The following is a 21788-nucleotide window of genomic DNA, read 5'->3' as shown; positions in this document are numbered from 1 at the left end:
TAAATGGGTGGACATTACTATGTGTGAATATACAGCCCATGTTTTGGAGAAAATACTAATTAACAGAAAAAGGTATGTATTATTGTGTTTTTCAAGTAAGATATTGTCTCCAACTATGTAACTGTGAAGTAAGCAGAAATAAAGGGCTGACATCAAATTATGTGTGTGTGTGTGTGTGTGTGTGTGTATACAGATATATGTTGCTTTAATTAATTTTCTAATTACCATTTTCTGATTACAGTTATTAGCTAAAGTTCATAAGACAAATGATATTATTATTTCTGAAAAGTTGATCAAGTGGCTCATCCAAATAATTCTCAAAGCATCATGAGCTGTTTGTATCAAAGTTCCATGTTATCTTAGTGGGTAGGAAGATGGCTCAATGAGACTGATAACTATGTATCAGATTTTATCAATGCACTTACATGTTTTCATAAAAAGAGTTTATATTACTCAAACTCGTCTCACATTTCATAGACGATATTTATAAACCATTATTAATATAAATAAGAGAAATATTTTCAATTTAAAATTTATAAGATGTACCTGAATATGAAAATTCACATACACACACATATACACTTACATATAAACATATATACACACTTCCAAATTGGCTGTTAACACTAATTTCAAATAGGAATGAACATATGAAGTCTTTAAAAATTGCATTTGCTTGCTGAAATTGCTATTTAATGCATTCTATTTATATATTGGGGGAAGAATACATTTGGGTGAACAGTAGCTACATTTTACGAAGGTTTTCTTTGTTTTTTTGTTTTTACTAAGAGTATAATATATACCATGAAGTGCACATATTTTCAATGTACCGGGTCAATGAATGTTTATGTACATGTACTCCCATGAAACAACTACCCAAATCTAGTTACATTTCTGCACACAAGAAGGCTACTTTGTGCCCTCTCCCAGTCAATATTCTTTTGGAAATATAACCACAGTTCTAAAGTCTTCAGATAAGTTTTGTCAGTAACAATTTATTTTAAAGCAAATCTTTTATTTCTCCAACTAAAATCTAAAATGCATTTTTTTAACCCTACTCAAATATTACTAGAGAGATCACATTACAGGACCCATATTTTCTTTTTTACCATCTGTTACAGATCCTGTTTTGACATTAGTACATGGCTTTATCACTGTAGCTCTTTCATAACTGAAATCTCACAGAGTGAAACAGAAATATTCTATGATGTTCTTATCACACTTATTTTTACCTTTTAAATGAGTTAGTACACATTTAATGTCCCTTATTATTTAATGGATGTAGAGCACCTAGTATATAGTAGCAGTTTAAAAAATATCAGCTCCTTTCCTGTAAATGAGAAGGAAGATAGGAACACAGAAAGAAGGGAGGGAGGGGAGGAGAGGAAGAAGAAAGAAAAGACAGAAGGAGAGAGGGGAGGGGGGAAGAGAGAAAGAAAAGTGAGGGGAGAAAGTAAGAGAGAGAAGAGGAGGAGGAGGATGGTGAGGAGGAGGAAGAAAGAAAGGGAGGGAGGGAGGGAGGGAGGGAAGAAGGAGGGGAGGGAGGGAGGTGGGAGAGAGGGAGAGAGAGAGAGACAGAGAGACAGAGAGACAGAGAGAGAGAAAGAAAGAGAGACAGAAAGAATACAGAACTCAATTTCCAAATTCTTGGCTCAAAATACCCTAAAAATAAGAGTCCTGTTTTCACATTTATTTCCTTCTCCCCTGTGGCAAGAATAAAATATCTTCCCAAACATTGAATAAAACCACAAATGCAGCCAATATGGAAGAAGTGGCATGGTAAATGAAAGGGCAAGGGTGGATTGGAGATGGAGCCCTGCCAGCCTTCACCCTCAACATCTGGTGGGAGAAGCTGCCAAGCACAACACTGTTTTGCTGGCAACTGTTTTGCCATTTAAGTTCTAACGTTTTGGAGAGCTGAAGCTCTTAAACAAAATCATAACCTGGTATTATTTTTAAAAAGGAAAGTCTCTTGTAAAAGAATTATCACAATCACTAAGCAATGAAATAAAAATCAGCTAAATAATTGTTTATTTTCATCTACGTGGTATCAGACGGCTAATTTGAGTAAAGTTTTCACTTAATTAAATGGTTAAGGTGGAAACCGAGGCAAGTTATGCTGGCCTTTTTGCATGGTGCATGGTGAGATGTAAATTAGTTGCACTAATCACTTTCAACTGGACCTTGACTGTCTTTCCAGTCTTACTCTAAATCACTGAACTATTAACAATTTAAAATTAGTTAGTTCAAATGAAAGATGGAGCACCCTCTACCTTTTCATGAATTTTCATCATAAACATAGTTTTCTCCTATTTAATTTGTCTGTTTTCCCCTATGAAGCAACACTAAGGATATCATTTTCTTTATCAGTTTAATTGGTTTGTTGATAATAGTAGTGCAACAAATTACTTTGTAATTCATGACTTTTAATGAGTACTCTTGAAACCTTGCATAAGGGAGTAAAGAAGGTAAAAGAGGAAGCAAGCAAGTAAAAGAGAAAACACAGTTTCAAACATGTATCAATAAGCTGTCTAAAATAACTCTCCATGCTGTGACACATTTCCAATCAAAAATGCTCTCTCAATCATAAGACAATTACATGAAGGACGTGCACTGATTGGGAAAAGATCCAAACTCCTGAAATGTCAAATGTAGCTCCTCTAAGACATCGTCTGCCTGTTCTGACAGGCACGCAGAGGCAGCATGAAATAGCCCTGCACTGTAAAGGAGACAGCCATACACTTTCTTCCTGGCGTCTGTGGCATTGCTCTGTCACCCAACACCACTCGCTGCACCGTTTGCTTGTTATTCTCAGGCAGAAGCATGGAACATTGCTTGATGTGCTGTGGTTCATTCTAGTCTATGAGTTCACAGCTAATAAACACAACTCTTCGTGCTTAAACGTGTTTGAGGCCTGGGCTGAGTTCTGGATGTAAGTACAGCAGGGGGGCGAGCTTGCTGCTCAGCTCCAGGCAATACCAGGCAGAAAGGGAGCCTGAGGAAGTGAATAGAAGGAAACAGCTGTGTGTGCCTGTTTGCAATTCTGTTTTTCCCTGTGTTCTCAGACAAATACACTCACACATGGACCTATATATACACATATGCTTGATCAAAGAGATCAGGTACTATAATGCAATCACCAGAAAGAGGATGGTATTTGGTGTGTGACAAATTATTACCCCAAACAAAATTACTCCTTTCATCACTACTCAAAAGCCTGCTTGTTTCATTTGGGCTAACTTTGTGGGGAATGGTTTCTAATCTTGGCAAAAAGAGAAGACAGGAGAGAGGCAGGGAGCTAGTATACAAAATGAGCTCTATGCACTGCCCACAGTAACATTACCGAGTGCCTGTAAATACTACCCAACACAGATTGAATATAATCTGAACCCACTCTTCAAAGCTGATTTGGTAAAAATTAAACTGAAGTGCTCTTCTTTGCCCAGAGAAGAGCCAAAGGAGAATACCTGCAGTGGTGCCCTGAAATCTTGAGATGAATCAAGAAACTTTGAAGCCTGTTCTGATACCATTTTCCCTGAAAATAAGACCTAGCCAGACACTCGCTCTAATGTGTCTTTTGGAGCAAAACTTAATATAAGACCCAGTATAATGTAACGTAACATAACGTAATGTAACGTAACATAACATAACATAACACAACACATAACATACCAGCTCTTATATTAACTTTTGCTCCAAAAGACTCATTAGAGCTGATGGTCCGGCTAGGCCTTATTTTCAGGGAAACAGGGTAATATATGTTGGACAACTGAGCTCTTATTTTAGGATTTTTCTTAAACCAACAGCAGTTTACTCAGAGAATATTTTATAGTGAATGCTGTGACCTTCAGAATATTATGGGTGGGGAGAGGGCTGTGTGTGCATGTTTGCATACGCATGAGCGACTGTGAGAGTGTGTATCCATTTCTGCATTCCTGATGTGTGCATTTTTTGTGGTTCTTTTACTGAAGACACTGCCGAGGCATGGGGTGTAGTGCAAAAAGCACAAACTTTGAATCCCAGCACTGCCATTTACTTTGTATGTGACTCTCTCTGAGCCTAGGTTTCCGAACACATAAAAGAAAGACATTTATATGTTCCTTGCAGAGCAGTGAGGAAAAAATGAGATCATTTATACCTTGCAAACAATAGCGTTTACAGCATGCAAACAATGGCAGCGTCCTTAATCCATAATAAAAAGCCACAAAGTATTCTCAGTAAGTATATTTTACATAAATATCTGTTCTGTATTAAGTATGACAATATCACTGAGCCATCCCAAAGTCCCTCAAAGGTCACAGTTTAATTAAAATGGATCATTTTTACATATGAGGCCATCATATTTTTCGTCATTTCTGTATTCATGTGGCAAATCCCTGGAGCTGTACTCTCAGACTCTTGGAGCTTAATTAAAGAGCTCTTTTTGATGATGGGGACTCTGATATATACATCTCAGAACTTTCAAATGTCCTATGATACCTACATTTGATATGTCACCAACATTTGCTTTCATTCTTTGATCCTTTGCTTGAATTTTAAAAGGTGCGTATTACACGGAATATCACAACTTTCATAGTTCAAACACCTAGATTAATTGTATACTAAGGAAAACCTGCTGGAGAACAAATTAGTGATTACTGCTTCTCAACTTCTTTACTTTAAAGAGAGTTCTAAACAGTTCTAATTAGGGAGCGTTTAGGCAATCACAGATGGATTGAGGCCAGACATTCAGAAGACTGAACTCTTCAAGTAAATAAATAAAAGGTAAATAAAGACCAATAAGATTAAGAAATATTAAAAAAATGGAATTGATGAGATAAAGAAGTCCAACTGTGCCATTGTTACTCAAGCAACACATGATTTAATGCTTTATCTTTCTTACAAAATTAATAAGAAACAGTTTAATTCTTTAAATTAGGTCTTTAATTAGGTAAAAAACAACGTTGACAAATTAAGGTGAAAATCACAAATATTATGATATTAAAAAAATTTCCCACATAACATTCCATCATTTGGCTGATAAAAATAATCACTCCCAACAGGGTAGTCTTGGGCATCCGTTGCTTTAGAAGGTAAATTTCAAGGAAAGTAGAATACCTATTTCATTTATCCTCAGAACCTTTCATAGGAGCATATAAATGTTAAATAAATAAGATGAATTTTAGAGTTACTAAAATAGTTTTTTAAAATACTTACTTAGACTCCATATAACCCTAAGTTAAGGGACGTAGCAGAAGCTCTTTACATCCCCTGCTGTTTTCTGCCTATTGCAGTCTTTCTTACATTTGGCTACACATTGAATCACCTACGGCCATATGAACAAATCAGGTCCATGGGATGCAAGTTGAAGTGACTGTGCCACTTCTGGGAAACATCCTTAAATGAGAGGACAAGCCTTCTCTTTCCATTTTCCTTCTAGCTGAATGTAATGTAGGAACATGATGTCTGAAGCTGGTGTAGCCCTTTGGGGTCATAGGGTTGCCTTGGGAATGAGGCCACACACATCAGAGCAACAAGGCAGGAAGAGCCTGGGCCCTGGCACCATGTTTGTCACACCAGCCTGGTCTGCCCATCTGTAGGCTTTTACTGGAGAGAGAAATAAATTTCTATCTGATTCGAAACACCATTACACAGGTTTGTTTGTTTGTTTTTTCTTTTCTTATTCTTGGCAGGTATGAGCCCTAATGTGATACAAAGGTCTTAAATGTACCTAATCACACTTCCCTGACAAGTTGGTCAAGTTAGCCCATGAATGAGGTTTATGAGGTTTACTAGTTTCTTTCTCTGTACTTTTCTCACTTGGTTTCCCTCCAAGCTAAATCTTACTTGTGCTTTGACTTAGTCTTCCCCAGCTATGTGTGTGCTCTCAATAGTCTCTCACTTTTCTACACTCCAATGGCAATTATTTTCTGTACCTACTTTATCACAAGATTTTAATAATCAGTTCAAATAATAAGTTAATCCTGGATGACCACCTATTCTAGGCTACTGATTCTATATAGCTTTTATTTATAGTTATATCTTCCTACCTAGGTTTAGTTTTCTAGACAGCAAGGATATTGTGGGGGCAGAGCCCCAGAAAGTAGTTTCCAGGCTCTCGGCCTCACATAGACAGGTGCTGGCTCAGGTAGTAAATGGCCATCAACTGTGATTGCACGGCCATCAGCTGTGGCTAGTTGGCCGTCAGCTGTAACCAGTGAGCCATTGGCCACTAATATAACTGCTGTGGCTACGCAAACAGAGGAGAAGGGAGAAGGGAGAGAGAGGAGAAAGAATGGGGGCTAGCAAGAAGATGGCGGCTGGGCTGGCAAGCGTGGATGGCGGTTTGCGGACAGTGTGGATCCAGCCTCCAGTGAGAGTATAGTGGTATGACTCCCCTACCTATGGCTCCGTGGGTGTTCCTTTTTGGCCTCACCATGTCCTGCGTTCTTGTATGGGGAGCGGGAGCAGAGACCCCGCAGGCCGCCCAGCACGACAAATGGCGCTGTGAGCAGGATCTCCCGCATGACAGATATATATATATATATATTTCTTCAAATTCTCTACAGTCCTGATCATAGTGGATATATATTTTATATACTTGATAATACGTGTCTGCCAAATGGAAGAAATTCCAAAAATGTGCTTTTTCCTTTTGAATTTATTTACCAATACCACCTCCCTTTCCCTTATCATCATGAATAAACGTGTGATCCTTAAATGAAAAAAGGATTAATATATTGGTGGAAATATTATATATATAATATTATATATGTATATAAAATTATATATATATACATATAGTCAGTAAATCAAGGTGAATTGAATAACCAAAAAAACAAAGTTAGTACGCTAGTTTTAAAAACAAAAGCTGTTTAAGGGAGTGACATGTTTTCCAACATTAAATATTCCTACAGTAAATAAAATATTATGATGAAAATTTAAAAACCTAGAATCTGTTTTATACAACTATTATAAATATGTGATGTTGGTGTGAGACTTAATGTAAATCTGAATTATCTTTAATTAAGAAAAATTGCTGTTCTTTTTAATGCTTTTCTTCCAAGAACACTTATAATCTCAGCTACTATAGCATGAGCTCTGTTTCTTTACAACTTATCCTTATTTCAACCATTTTTTAAAATAAATTTGAATGAGCTCTTTCTATGTATGACACCATGTCAAGCACCAGGAAGAACAAACATGTTAATAAAACAAGATCCTTGCCTTTATTTTGATTGTAATTTCTACTTACTTGAAGCAGATGCAGATGGGAGGCTAAGGAAGAACCTTTACTCACAGGTTATCTGTTTTGTTTTAATTAACGAGTTTGACAAATTACCCTAGTTAGATGACAGGTGTCAAAAAAGACAAAACACAGCACTTGTAAGCACACTCACACGTACACACACGAACAAAGGAACACACTTGCACTTCACTATCGATTTACAAAGATAACTTATTGTCTCATAATTATAAGATATAACCATGCAAACACATTCCTGCTTATTAAATCAACTTTGATTAGTTCTGAAAAGGAAATGGAATTACCTAATGTAAATGTTTGCATCATGAGCCATTTCCTTAACATCTCTACACATTAAAAAGGATATGTAAATCAACTGATAATGGGATATGTAATATCCCCAGATTAAGTGTATTAAAGTTCATGGTTATAGACTAGGGATTTCCTTAAGGCAATAATGTTTACAACTTTTATTTTACTAAGATACTGTTGATCCATTACTGAGCAGCTAAAAAGAAACGATATGACTTACTTCAATACTGAAGTATCCTCTGTCAACATAGTCCCCTAAGAAGAGGTAGCGAGTGTTGGCAGGAGATCCCCCCACTTCAAAGAGCTTCATCAAGTCAAAGAATTGTCCATGAATGTCCCCACAAACTGAAAGAAACAAAGAAATTTATTTTATGGTCACATTATGTTCAGACTCTGAACTAGATAATAAAATTATACAATTTTAAAGCCAGAAAGAATTTTGAGGTCATCTTAGCCAAAAAATTCTTTTGCAAAACAGGAAAATGAGACAGAGATTCCAAAGTTAATTAGTGGCAACCCTGGCTCTAGTATCCAGGTCTACTAATTCACAGATTGACTGGAAAAATAAAGATAATAATAACAATAACGGCTATTACTGTTGTGTATTTAACAATTCCACATCAGACATGGTGCTAAGAAATGTATACACATTTTCTAATTTAACAATGTTGTGGGATAGACGTTTCCTTTTGCAGATAAGAGGTGAGGACAATAAAGGTTCAGGAATTTGACATAATCTATATACAACTGAAGTCTGACTGTATTATTACTAAATGTTACTGCTTCCTGAAGAAAAAAAACTGTTGATATGTATCATAAAAACTAGTCAATTGAATCTAAAATGCCATCAACTATAAAACACATAATTATATTTAAAAAACATATCACTATATTATATACACTAAGAAACAATTAAATTTAAACTCTAAAAGACCATTTTTTATAAGATGCACTCTAATATCAGATGTTAAATACTAAAAAAATAAATCATGACATTAAAAAAAAAAAGTACAAAAAATCACCAGGAATTCATATTTAATTTTCTCATCTTCTCTTTCAAACCAAAATTCTTGAAAGAGCTATGTAGTCTCTTAAAAAACCACTTATTCACTACTTGCTATTTCACTTACTATTTTTCAAAGCTCAAACACACAGACACCCGTCATACAAGTAAAAGAGCTAAGAGAGGTTATGTAGCTAAGAGCGTTATGTGGCTAGGCAAGGTCACTGTTAAACATGGATGATCCAGGGTTTAAATTCAGATTTGCCTAAGTTAAATCTTTTGCTGTAAACCACATTATGTTTTTAATATTTTATGTTTTATATATGTAAAGATATTGAATATTTTATAATGATTCTGCAATTAAATCATGAACATCACTGGCTGTTTCTTGAACACTAAGAGATCATAGTATGAATGTGTCAGTGAATAGTGTCTTACCTTACTGGGCTATTGTGAGAAATATGTTACTATTGTAATGGGTATAGAAGAGGTCCTATAACCTAATATGAACTTGATAAATGTTATATCAAAGTGCCATTTCAAAATAGTTGTATCTAATATATCAAGGTGCCCGAGAAAATGGGATTTTAGTGCTTGGGGTTGGAGGAAGGAGGGAAAGGCATCCTGGAGCATCTTCTTTACCTTTCTCATCCTTCCTATCCATTTTTCTCTTTTTGATCCCTCTATTTTAATTCCTGGCCATGGCTAAAAATTCAAGGACAATTATTTTTTTATTTCTCTATGTCAATGACATAAATACTAAGACATTAATTCAGGTTGTGGACTATGGGTTAGAAGTCAAGTGATTTTAGCAACTGACATACAACTATAGCATAATCTGGCAGCCAGAATTACAAAATTTTACAAATAAATGGGCTCTAGGCAATGCAAACATTAAGGATATCTTTTCTTTTGTTGGAGGACAGAAGTAGATTATCATATATGCAATTTTATAAAAACCGAAAAGTGAGCTCTTCTTTCTGGCCTATAATAACTACGTGAAAAGAGATAATCTCAATGATATACTAGATCAGTGCAATTATTGGATCTTACTTGATGATATAAAACAGCAGAGCAATTGCTATAAACTCAGCATGGAAAACAAATACCTTGAAATCCAGTTACTTATATGAAGGCCCCATTATCCCTCACTTTACCTTAGAACGCCCACAATTCAAATCATGCTTTTACACAGTAAGGACCACTTATGATAACATTCAGCAAAGGAAAACAACTTCCACATGTAATTATAACAAAATTCAAAGCCTAACAAAAGAAAACAGTAACTCAAATAAAATATATCTGAAGAATGGAGAGATTTTTATTAGGAGACCAAAGGATTTCACAGATCAGTTTAAGATAAAGCCATTTTAGCTAGTTACCATCCCATTCACCCATCTTGTTCCCTAGAAGCCAGTTTTCTCTGTCTCAAAAAAGTCAAGTTTCTTTCTCCCTTGGATTTTCACAGGCTGACTCCTTTTCATCCATTAGGTCTCAGCTACATGGCACATGGGCAAGGAGGTCTTTCTTGACCACCTTAAATAAAGGAGCTACCCCTCTCTGAAATCATTCTTTGTCCGATTACCTTGTTTTACTTTCTTCACAGGAATTATCTTGATTTATTGGCATGTGTATTCCTCCTTTGATTCTCCCCACTGGAGTATAACCTCTAAGAGGTTGGGTAACATATCAGTCTCGTTCACCAGTGTCAAGAACTGTGCCTACCACCCAGTAGGTACATATGAAACATGTGCTGCCCCAGGATTCTCCCAGTAGGCCTGTGCCGTGCTTAATTTAGAAATCCATGAACTAAGATGTCAGAGATTTTGAGGTGCCCTTGGGATGGGCAGAGATGGATGACAGGTCTGTGGTTTGCTTTGGTGGAAGCCAAAGGCTTTCAACATGTCTGAGATGGTGCTTGTTTTAAGTCTTTAAGTAACACTTTTCAAAACAATGTTCAAGACTGGAGTAGGATGTGGGGTACCCACACATTGTATGGTGATTTCCTCACCTGGTACTACATCAGAAACACCTGGGGAGGTTTTGAAACTATAGACTTCTCTGCCCTGAATCAAAATCTTCAGAGATACAGGTTTATAACAAGCTCTTAGATAATTCTTATCTATACTTTTGAGTTTCTGTCTTGGCACACTCAGTCTGCATGGCTCCCCTCACATAAATTATACCTGGGGGAGATATATATATATATATTTGAAAGGCAACTACTTTCAGTGCTTACTCCAGGTTGCCATGAGACAGGATTTCCTATTATGTGAAAGGATAATACTGAAGTAATTCTTTGATGAGATATAGGAGAGAGGGATGAACCTAACAAAAATGGTAACAAAGATCAAATTTCTTTTGGGGCCTCTGAGGGTAGCTATTGCTCAGGCCTGTTGCATTTCACCTTTAAGGTAACAGAGTTATGCCAATGTCCTGGTATCTGGGAACATGCACTATTTTGATATCAAAGTTCAGGAATCAAACCGAGGTACCCAAGAGGATGGAGAGTGGAAGCTACCGTTATGCAATGTCATGGCCCCCACCCTCCATCCTGTTGAGAACCTAAGACACTGGTGTCCAAAGAGAAGTACAGTACAACAAATGCCAGCTAATAAGGTAAGCTATCTGCTTGGCTGTCACAGTCATCAATTCCCCGAGATTAGGTCATTTCATCTGCACTGTCACTTGGTTTTAACAGCACTTCTAGAACAACCATGCTTTGACAAGTTCTATTATGCCTTCAGGCAAGCTCTTTCTTCACCAACATACACTTTTGCTTCCTGCATTCCTCTAGTTTCCCGTTATTTGCTTTACATTCCCAATGGAACACTGCTGGTGGGCAGGGTACCCAAATAGGGGCCAGCAATGACAGAACCACAATGTTGAAAAAGCGCCCAAAAGCATAGAAGCACAATACAGGTAATAAAGGTACTCCTTGTTGTTGTTACATGATGTTTAGTGAACTTCGATTCCTGGTGACCCTATGAATGAGCGATGTCCACAGTGTCCAACAGCCCTGCTCAGCTCCTGGAGATGCAGGCCTATGGCTTCTTTTGTGGAGTCAATCCACCTAATATTTGGTCTTCCTCTTTTCCTGCTGCCTTCCACTTTTCCCAGCATGACTGTCTTTTCCAAAGAACCCTGCCTTCTCATGATGTGTCCAAAGTAGTGCAGTTTCAGTTTTGCCATTTTTGCCTCCAGAGATGTTTCAAGCTTAATTTGCTCTAGGACCCACCTCTTCACCTTCCTGGCAGTCCTGGGTATCTGTAGAGCTCTCCTCCAATACCGTATTTCCTATGCATCAGGTTTTTTTTTCCTTATCAGCCATCTTTACTGTCCAACTTTCTCATCCGTACATACCGTGTTTCCCCAAAAATAAGACGTAGCTAGACCATCAGCTCTAATGTGTCTTCTGGGGCACAAATTAATGTAAGACCCGGTCTTATTTTAATATAAGACTGCGTCTTATATGATATGATATATGATATGATATAGCATACCGGGTCTTATATTAATTTTTGCTCCAAAAAGACACATTAGAACTAATGGTCCAACTGCGTCTTATTTTCAGGGAAACACGGTAGTAACTGGGAATAACAGGATTTGGATGATCTTAGCCTTAGTCTCTAATGACATAGCTTTGCTCTTGATGATCTTCCTAATTCACTCATTGCTGTGCTTCCAAGTCTCAGCCTTCTCTTGATTTCTTGGTTGCAATCTCCATTTGGATTGATGACTAAACCAAAGTAAGCTAAATATATTAACAATATATTAAATAAATAAATATATTAAAATAATTAACAATTTCAAATTAAATGTGTTAAAAATGTGTATTTCTTCTGTAGCCATGATTTTTGACATCTTCATGTTCAAATACAGTCCTACTTTGGCACTTTCTTCTTTCAGTTCCATCAGAAGTCATTTCAAATTGCTACTTTCTGCCACTAAGGTGGTGTCATCTGCATATCTTAAGTTATTGATATTTCTTCAACCAATTTTCATTCCCCCCTCTCATGAGTCTAGCCCAGTTTCTCATACGATAATGTTCTACATACAAATTTAAAAAAATAGGGAGTTAAAATACACCCTTGTCTGATACCTTTGCCTATAAGAAACCATTCGACCTCTCCATATTCTGTCCTGACAATGGCTTCCCGTACACAATACAGGACCAACACATAATCATCAATACATAACCACAATACAAGACCATCATTCAAGTCTAACAGCACTTCTAATCTCTCTGAAGAGCAATCCATGTGACTGAACGTGCTAAAAAAATTATGTCTTCAATAGATTATTAACAGAACTGTACATATTTCCATCAGAAATGTGTAGAATTATGGCATTTAATGAAATGAGCACACCAAAAATAATAAAATAAAACACAGGGTTTTGTTTTCTCTTTTCTGGATCACTGCTACCCTTACCCATTGGCAACATAATGTGCCACAACATGATGGTTGTTTTTATACTGGAGAAGTAAGAACTACCGGGTACACTGAGCTGTTGAATCCATTTGGTGAGACAGTGGCAATGTCATTATCTCCGTCTGGGTTATTTCCCTAAATGAGGTGACTAAATTGGTTTTGAATATGGCTACTCTAACATCCTCAGGACAACTAATGGTGCAAGAGTGACTAACGTCCTGCGATGCTTACACACTTCTTACATTTCTCTCTTCTATTAGCAGGAGACACACAAATTGTGCCAAAATAATCAACTGCTAAGTGATACCTAAGCAAACAATTACTTTTGAGTAATTGCCTTTTAATATCACTTTCTTCCTTTGATGAGTCTAGCCCACATAAAATAAAACAGTATTGGAAACGATTCTCACACATGAATGGTGCCAACAACTTTTGATCCAAGTCGTCTGAAGGGGAGTACAGAATTTTGAAGTAGAAAACAGAAAGTAACATACAGAAAGAAATTTGTATTTCTTAGGGAAGGGAATTGTCTTTATTTCTAATGTCATTGCTGGTGACCTAGTTATTGAGCTTTGAAATCACAGGCATAGGGGGTTCAAGTATATATAAACATGAATGAATGTGCATATGCGTGTGTGTTTGTGTGTGTGTGTGTGAAGCCACCCACCACAAAGGAGGAATTATTTGGAGATTAGTGGTCAGTACAGCAGTTAGGGAGTCATTAAACAAATTGAAGACTTTACTCGCAGTAGATTAAAGGAAAGTAGTGCTAAAGAGAAATGGCAATAAACAGCTGGGGCAGTTAACAACGGGCTCTTTGTAGGGAGCTGAGTAAGCTGGACAATGAAACAGTCACAGAGCAAGTCTGAGAGTCCCTAAAACCAGCACATTGCTAAGGAGAGAAGATAATGGCCAGCGCATTGAGGACAAACAGGCCCTTCAGAAAATAATCTCAGGCCGAGGAAGGAGGAAGTTGGAAAGATAACTACAACCAGGAACAAACTTTCCCTTATATCTCCTGACTAGAGAAATGCTTGTAACTCTCCAATGAGAAGGGATAGGTGTTCAAAACAACAACCATGGATATATCATATGTGTAATTAGGTATGCATGTCTAAATGAATTTAGTGAATCTGCAAATAAGTATATCCATTATAAATTATTTTTTTGAAAGAATTCCATTGTTTCTACATTCACACTGACAATGAAATTACATTAGAAAATGTAAACAGTAGGCAGTATTGAACATACTAGGATGAAGTCCCAGTATGATTGCTATGCAACTGATAGCTTTTAAAAAACTCTGATAAAACTGCCATCCTACTGAGTAGTAAACATATTTTAAAATGTAATATAAAATATATACTTTCATATAAAACACTTAAAATAACGTTTAATTAATGCTCAGACTTACACACTTGGTCTTGTTTATTTGGCTATAAAAAGGAAATACATCAAAGAACATCATTGGTTCAATTTCTTGCTAACGCTAAGCAAAAATGTCATAATATCATAGAATTCCAGGTTAAAGTTTATACAAATCAGGATGCCTGGGAATAAAGGAGTAAGTTGTTAAAAAACAAACAAAAAACTATCAAACAATAAATTGCAGATGAAAAATAGATTTTTAATGGACCAACATTTCAAAGTTGCATTGGTACTATGATTTAGAAGTCAAGTGCTTTTAATTTTTGACTCACTATTTATTTTTCTATAAAGACCTTTTAGTTCCTCCAAAAGACTGGCTTTTATCATCTTGGAAGACTTGCATGAAATAGAATAACTTCTTCTACCAGTTTTTCCAGTTTATACTAAACTAATAGATTGTAATTTTTCTTTTAGAAAAGACATTACTGAATCGCCGAGCAATTTTCACCATTAAAGTTCCATTCTACTTTCAGCTTTATTTAATTCAAACCAATATTTTTCCATAATAGCCACATTTTCCCAAGAAAATAAAATTTCTAATGTTAAGGCACTATCATTAAGTCTAATTCTCAGCATGAGAGGATTAATCTATTCAATTTATTGGTTTGGATTTTGAATGCCCTATCTGCTACAACGCTGTTTTCTTTCCCAAAATCTGAAATTTTGCAGAGAAAGATCTTGTGTTTAGAGGTTATACACAGTGGGTACACAAGTACATACCCGGTATCTGTTTCCCACTCTTGATAATCGAGGCTTATGTAATCTTTAGTGGATGATAAATTCAAGTACAAAATAGCCAGCCCAAATATATGTAGTTTATTAGCAGAATGTGTAAACTTCTGAAATTAGGCAATTACTGAGATAAAAGTAAGTTTTATTACAGCATTCACTTACCCTTAGAAATCTTCAATTGTAAAATAAACTAACCAACAAAAAATAAGAGGGGTTTAATTCATGAAAGAGGTACACTTCAAAATAATATTTCCCCATGCTGAATATTATTTTTCAAATGTTAAACATTATGAGGTACTTTGTTAAAAACAAAATATAGATTTTTTTAACCAGGGTACTGTTGTTTGCTAGCATCAAACAGTAACAAAAACTCTCTAAATCAAATAAAAGTTTCCTAAACACCAAAATTTCAAGCATTTTAAAAGAAAAAAGAAACTATGAAATTAAATACAAAACAATAATGGCATCAGTATAGATTAATCGCAATAATTTCAAACATTTATTTATATTTATAATGCTGTTTCATGAAGACGTAAACTGTTAGCCGGTGTTAATGAGAAATGTTAACAGGACAACTGAAAAAACAAGAGCAGAATATATTGTAGATTACAATAGGTAATAAAAAGCACAACAATCCAGTAGTACTAAGTCCTTCATGAAGCCCTTAGATCTCAATTAATAACTAAAACCGGATGGAAAAAAAACTAGAATAGTCTGCATTTTAAAACCGATTGTATAGGACCAAACATACACAGCACCACGGTGTGTCCACAGTACGTTCCAATCAATAGAGAAATAAATTATTGAAACTTGTGTTTATCTTTTTTTTTAATCTAAAGGTGAGTATTCTCACCATTGAGATTAGTTTTCAATTTTTTTTTTTTCCCCCTTCATGGGATGAATGCTTTACAAGATTTTGTTTACTGGAAGAACTTAATGTATTGAACAAGAATGCATTTTTTTCCATCTGTTATCATGATTTTTCCATTTCAGCAACAATCAAGATTTTAAGAAAGTGCCTAATTATTAAGGATTCGTAGTAACATTACGGAACTATTTAAGTCATCATCATGGCTGTGATAAGTAATAAGTAAGTATATATGATACTTATAGTGGTATTTAATTGAATTTGTCATCACTCTGTTCATGTGTCCAAGTTTGGTCAGTCCTGGAAACTAGGTTACTTGATATGTGGATTTGTTTACATTATGTAGTTCACTACACCCCCAATTGTCATCACCAATCAAGAGTATTGGATGAACACTATGATTTGATATAATTTCAGCCAAATGTAAAAAAAAAAAATAAAAATTGATAACTTAAGTACTTGTATATATTTATTTATAAATGAATAATTATTCTCTTCACTTTTTGAAATACTAATCCCGGGTTTCAGATTCCCATGAACACTCCCTCCAGAATCCTGAAAGATGGACTCTCATTACTGTAATCAGATCTGGGAGTTACAGATCCATCCTTAATGTTCACGTCCTGGGCCTTTCAAACCTAAATTTTTGAGTTTTTTTGTTTTGTTTTGTTTTAACTGTTTGGGAGCTGTGGCCACAGTACTCTTTTTTTCCTGGATGTTATTTTTTCCTTGGGGAGAGGCAGTATAGTGTAATGGTTAAGAATGCCGAGTATGAAGCTACACCTCTCGGTTTCATAATTGCTATTTGTTAGTATTTTGGCTGTATGTGTATTCCTCCTGATTGACCTTAGTCAATAAGCTATGGCTTGTTCGTTAATCACTTTCTTATTCATTCTCCCTGAATCAGCTTTATTATCTATAGAACCCATGGACTTTTCCAATTTGCTTTCCCCAGTGTCCTCCTTTATATAGGCACACTCTATTCTTTTTATGACATTTCTTTAGGCTTTGACCATCCTACTTTGTAAATTGCCACTTGCGTAAGTAAGACAAGATACTTAATCTTTATAGGAGACCTCAGATGCCTCATCTGTAAGGGGCTTCATAATAGACCTTTTTAACATAGGTTTAATTAAATGACATAAGAGGAAAAAAAGCTTAACATGCTGTGTGGCACATGGAATGTATTGACACAACATGAAATCGTAGACATGGCAGCTACTCCAGAGGTTGTCTACCTAAGAAATATCTTGAATGTTTTGCCAGATTTAGATAGGTGATTTAAGTAGCTATAACCAAGGTAGCCATAAATAAAACATACAAAAAGTTGCTCTTTTTTTGTCAACTTTTTATCCAAATACATGCTAGCATATGTTGAAAGCTGTTATAGCTGAAATCAAATAGACTAGGTCTCATGCTCCCCAAGTTCCATTTTCTAAGAGTGGAAATATCTCCAAATGGCTTTAGTGATGTTCCCGATCTTTCAGTGGGAGCAGCACCGTGACGAGTTTCCAGAGAGCCTCATATTCTCTTGTAGCAAAGCTCATTTATAAGACCATTCTGTTCCATGGCTGTGTAAGGGTAGTAACATTTTAAAAGCAGAAAGTGACATAGTAAATCGAAGAAATACAAGGTATTTCAGCAAATGGATTTTTTTAAACATCAACGCTTATTAGATTTTTGGAAAATTCAGTTAAGAAAAATCTGCTAAATAGGAAAAAGGTGAGTCATCTTATCTTGTGATGATACTTACTCCTCAAATTTTAACAATTTAAAATATTTTGTTTTCAATATTTTTAAAATTCAAGGAAAGTAAATTAATGGTATTTAATTCCAAAGTCCACATAGTCATCATTAATTTGGCAATTACAGGCAGTGGGTATATTAGAAGGGGTTTTATGCTATCACTACTTTCAAGTAGTCAGCTCTATTCATGCCGACTAATAAGTGAACAAAGCTAATAAGTGCTATCCCAAAAACCAAACAAACAAAAAAACCTTAAATGACTTAATAAAAAGAAGGATTAAATGAATGCTACCATTTCCTCAGTAAAAATATACAAACTTATTTTGTTATATGAGGCATATTTGGAAATGGAAGTTTTAATTCAGCAATTATTAAAAGTATATGAACAACTCAGACATGTTAGAACATATTCATTTGAAAATTAGTTAAGAAAAAGTATTTTCTGGAAAATATTTCTAACAAAGCAATTAAGCTTATTTCTTAAGTCTGCCTAGTTTTCTTTAATAGAGCATTTCCTTATCTATCTTTTATTAAGCAGATATTTCAGATTTATTTATTCGGCTAGTATCTGAAAAAAAAATGAATAAAACATTGAAACATGAAATATTTACTAAATATGCTATATTAAAAGGATGTGTAAACAACATCAAAGACTGATTACTTTTACTTGTGTTCTCTTATACTGGTACAATGAAGAAAATGGAAGGCCTGAAATGTGGTCTCAAGAACTTTACAGCATCTTTACATGAGAAGACATATGCGTACTTTCACAAAATGGTGCTAAAATGTATTGGCTTCCTGACATCAGAGTATTTCCCTCTCCATTCTGAAACTTCTGAGCACTGGTTTATGGTCAAGAAAAATGAGTTTAAAACTTAGGGCTCCCGTAAACATTTTCTATGGGTAAATCATTCCATTGCCTGCTTACCTAATCTGCCAAATTTCTTAACAGAGACAGGAGAATATACAATTTTTCGCAAAATAAATGTCAAATTATACGTACTTTGCATTTACTTTTAGTAATGATGTTTTTATTTTGAAATTTCAAACTATATTAAGAAAGGGTATGAGATTGTTCTGTTTATCTGAAGGAGGTATCAGTTTAAAACTTTGAAAAGTTGTGACAGGTTATCTCAAATCTGAATTTAGACCTCATATTCCTTCAACTGAAGATTTCTTTTATGGAAATTATATTTCACAGTGATACAAAGCATTAGTTTTATTTATCTCTATGAAAAAAACAGGGGTCACAGTTACCTAAATTAACTCAAATCATAGCATCCATAAAATCTTTGTATATGCTGTACATTTACATATATGCTTGTCTCTAATTTGAACATGAACATATCTTATGTTTCTTGTTTTTTCAGCATTTGACAAATATCTAATTAAATTATGCAAAAATCATGTTTGTCTAACATTATTACATATGGCATATAAACTGAGTGATCATGGCAAATTAATGCAGGTGTTTGGAAAACAGAAAATAGCTGCGAAGTCATCATAACTTATGATTCATTAGTAATCATAATTTCAAATTTAGTTTAATTTTCATCAATTAAAAAGGTTGAATGTTTGATATGTATTTGAATTGCTAAAAAGACCAATCAAGGTTGTCAATCAATTTTTTTCCTTTCCTTTGACAAAAATGTAAAAAAAAAAATAAAAACATGTTCATAATGTGTTTGGTGAGTTAACCTGATTTTTTTTTTACTAAGGAAAAGTTTGTTTTATAAAATCACATAATTTTAAGTTATATTTCCTTACAGATTTACTTTATTATATTTCCAGAACTTTTCCATCTCCTATATTCCTTGTTTAATGTATTTTAAACAATGATTTTTAAGTGTTCTTAATACATAATAAGGCTATCTTTTTAAATATGAAATCTCTTTGTTATTAGTCATGTCACAATTTGAACTACATTTTACACAAGAACACTTGATTTGTCTTATGATGATGAATTGTTACTTTATATGGAGAGTTCACATGGCAGAGTGGACAAATTGTGAAAAATCTTATACAACAATTTCATAAACTAGGAAAATTTACTCAGTCTTAATTAGCATGCAGTTATTAGGCTGGTGCAAAAGTAATTGCGTTTTTTGCAATGATTTTTAACCTTTTAAACTGCAATTACTTTTGCACCAACCTAATATTAAGTACTTCCTATGTGATAGGTGCTATGGAGAATTACAAAAGTCATTATTTCAAATAGGTGGGAAGACAAGCTTATAGTATTATGAAATAATTAAAGAATACATAATTTTATAGTAAAGGACTACAAATACAATTCTCTCAAGATACATAAGGTATACTTGGGATATAAGACTTACACATACAAATAGGGACCAAATGGGGTTTCCAACTACTTAACTGCTGCTGATTTGACCTTTTATCAATAAGAAGACACTAGCCTTGGACCATGGACTTCACTCCATGACCTCTGGACATGTGACATGTGATGGCTAGAACAGTTTCAGAGAGACCTAGCCTAGAGGCTCTCTAACATTTCAAATGTCTCAGAACTAGAGAAAGGAATAAAATCAGACTCTATTCTCTGTTTCCTACAGATGTTTCCTAGGAAGTGGTAAGAAGCCAAAAGCACGGGGCTTGAAATGTTTGCCACGGCAAGTATGATCCTTTCCTCTATTTCATGAATAAGTAATTTTCCTCTCAGCAGTGTTAAGTCATCCTTACCACTTTTGACCTTCTCTTGCTAACAGTAAGACTAAGCAAAGACCAGTGTGACTGAGGTCACACATTGGCTTCAAATGTGTTCTGCAAATGGTACATGAAGAGCATTAGGAGTCATTATTACAATAAGCTCTGCTCTTATTATTATTATTTTTTTATCTTGGAGTTCCATATACAGTTTATTTCTCTCTTTCTGTGTGTGTGTGTGTGCGTGCGCATGCATGTCTCTGTGTGTGTGCTGTGGTGGTAAAAGTGGGGGGTAGATTCTGATGCTTAAAATTTGTTTAGGAATACTACTGATACAGCCAGCAGTCTTATGAGAAATCAGAAATTATGGAAATAAAGGTTAGCTGACATTGTCAAAGAAGACTTACTAAAGGGAAGTGACTTGCAATGTTGGTAAAATTTGTAGTAAGCTGAAAATAAGAAGAAGGGATCTGTGGGTAGAAAAGTGCAAATGAACCAGAATAAGTGGATTGCAAAAAAAAAAAAAAAAAAAGGACTGATTAGAAAGTATATGTGAAAGAACAGAAGGTAAATTAGAGCAGAAAGGTGACATTAGATTATGAAGGGGACTTGGAATTCAGCATGAGAAGTTTTAAGGAAGAGAACAATCCAAGTAATGAAAGAAGATAAATCTGACAGCTCTATGGAGAATCCAATGATGTAGAAAATCTGAAAGCAAGGTTACTTCCAATTAAAGATTCACTACAATAATAGTCATAAGACAATGAAGTCTTGTATTTTGATAGTGGCAGTGTGAAGAGATAAAGGGGCCAACAGAACATTCTTATACTTCGACACAACATTGGAAATTAAATAGTAAATGAAGTTATTCACTTGTGCTCCAATTCAATAAATATTAAATGCCTGTTACATTCCTGCAATATCCTATTGTGTTAGATCCTGAGAATGTAACAGAACAACTCAGACATACTCAATCCTCACTGAAGTAAGCATTGAATGAGGGACACTGAACTAAATAATAATACTAGAGTACCAGCTATAAAGACAGAGGTTTTTTTCTTCTTTGTTCATTGTCACATTCCTAGTACCTAGGACAGTGCCTGGGACAAAGGGGATCCTCAATAAACCTTTGATGAATGAATGAACAATACAATGGGCATGGTGGCCTTGGTGAACTTTCCTGGAGGACGTGGTGCTTACACTGAAACCTGAAGAATGAAGGAGGCAGTCACTGAATGGTGGGGTCGGGAACAGGGAATACTGCTCACAACTGAAGACAAAACTTGTGACAAATTTTAGCAACTTAAAGACCTGTAAACTTGGGAGTCTAGGTCAGACATGAAGAGATAAACCTGTACAAATTAACACAGCAGATAA

General features: G+C 35.1%; 1 protein-coding gene across 2 annotated transcripts in view; it reads right to left on the bottom strand.

The window, feature by feature from the left end:
• PPP3CA (protein phosphatase 3 catalytic subunit alpha) overlaps positions 1–21788 on the bottom strand; it is a 296871-nt gene that overhangs the window by 67743 nt on the left and 207340 nt on the right. For both annotated transcript variants that reach the window (XM_019757673.2, XM_019757674.2), the window contains exon 3: positions 7758–7882. In XM_019757673.2, the coding sequence (XP_019613232.1) occupies positions 7758–7882 (125 nt within the window). The remainder of the gene's footprint in view (positions 1–7757; positions 7883–21788) is intronic.

The sequence above is a fragment of the Rhinolophus sinicus genome, linkage group LG02 (genome assembly GCF_036562045.2).
Source record: "Rhinolophus sinicus isolate RSC01 linkage group LG02, ASM3656204v1, whole genome shotgun sequence".
Taxonomy (NCBI): domain Eukaryota; kingdom Metazoa; phylum Chordata; class Mammalia; order Chiroptera; family Rhinolophidae; genus Rhinolophus; species Rhinolophus sinicus.
Note: the sequence above shows the minus strand (reverse complement) of the source record. Positions and strands in the feature narration are given on the sequence as shown.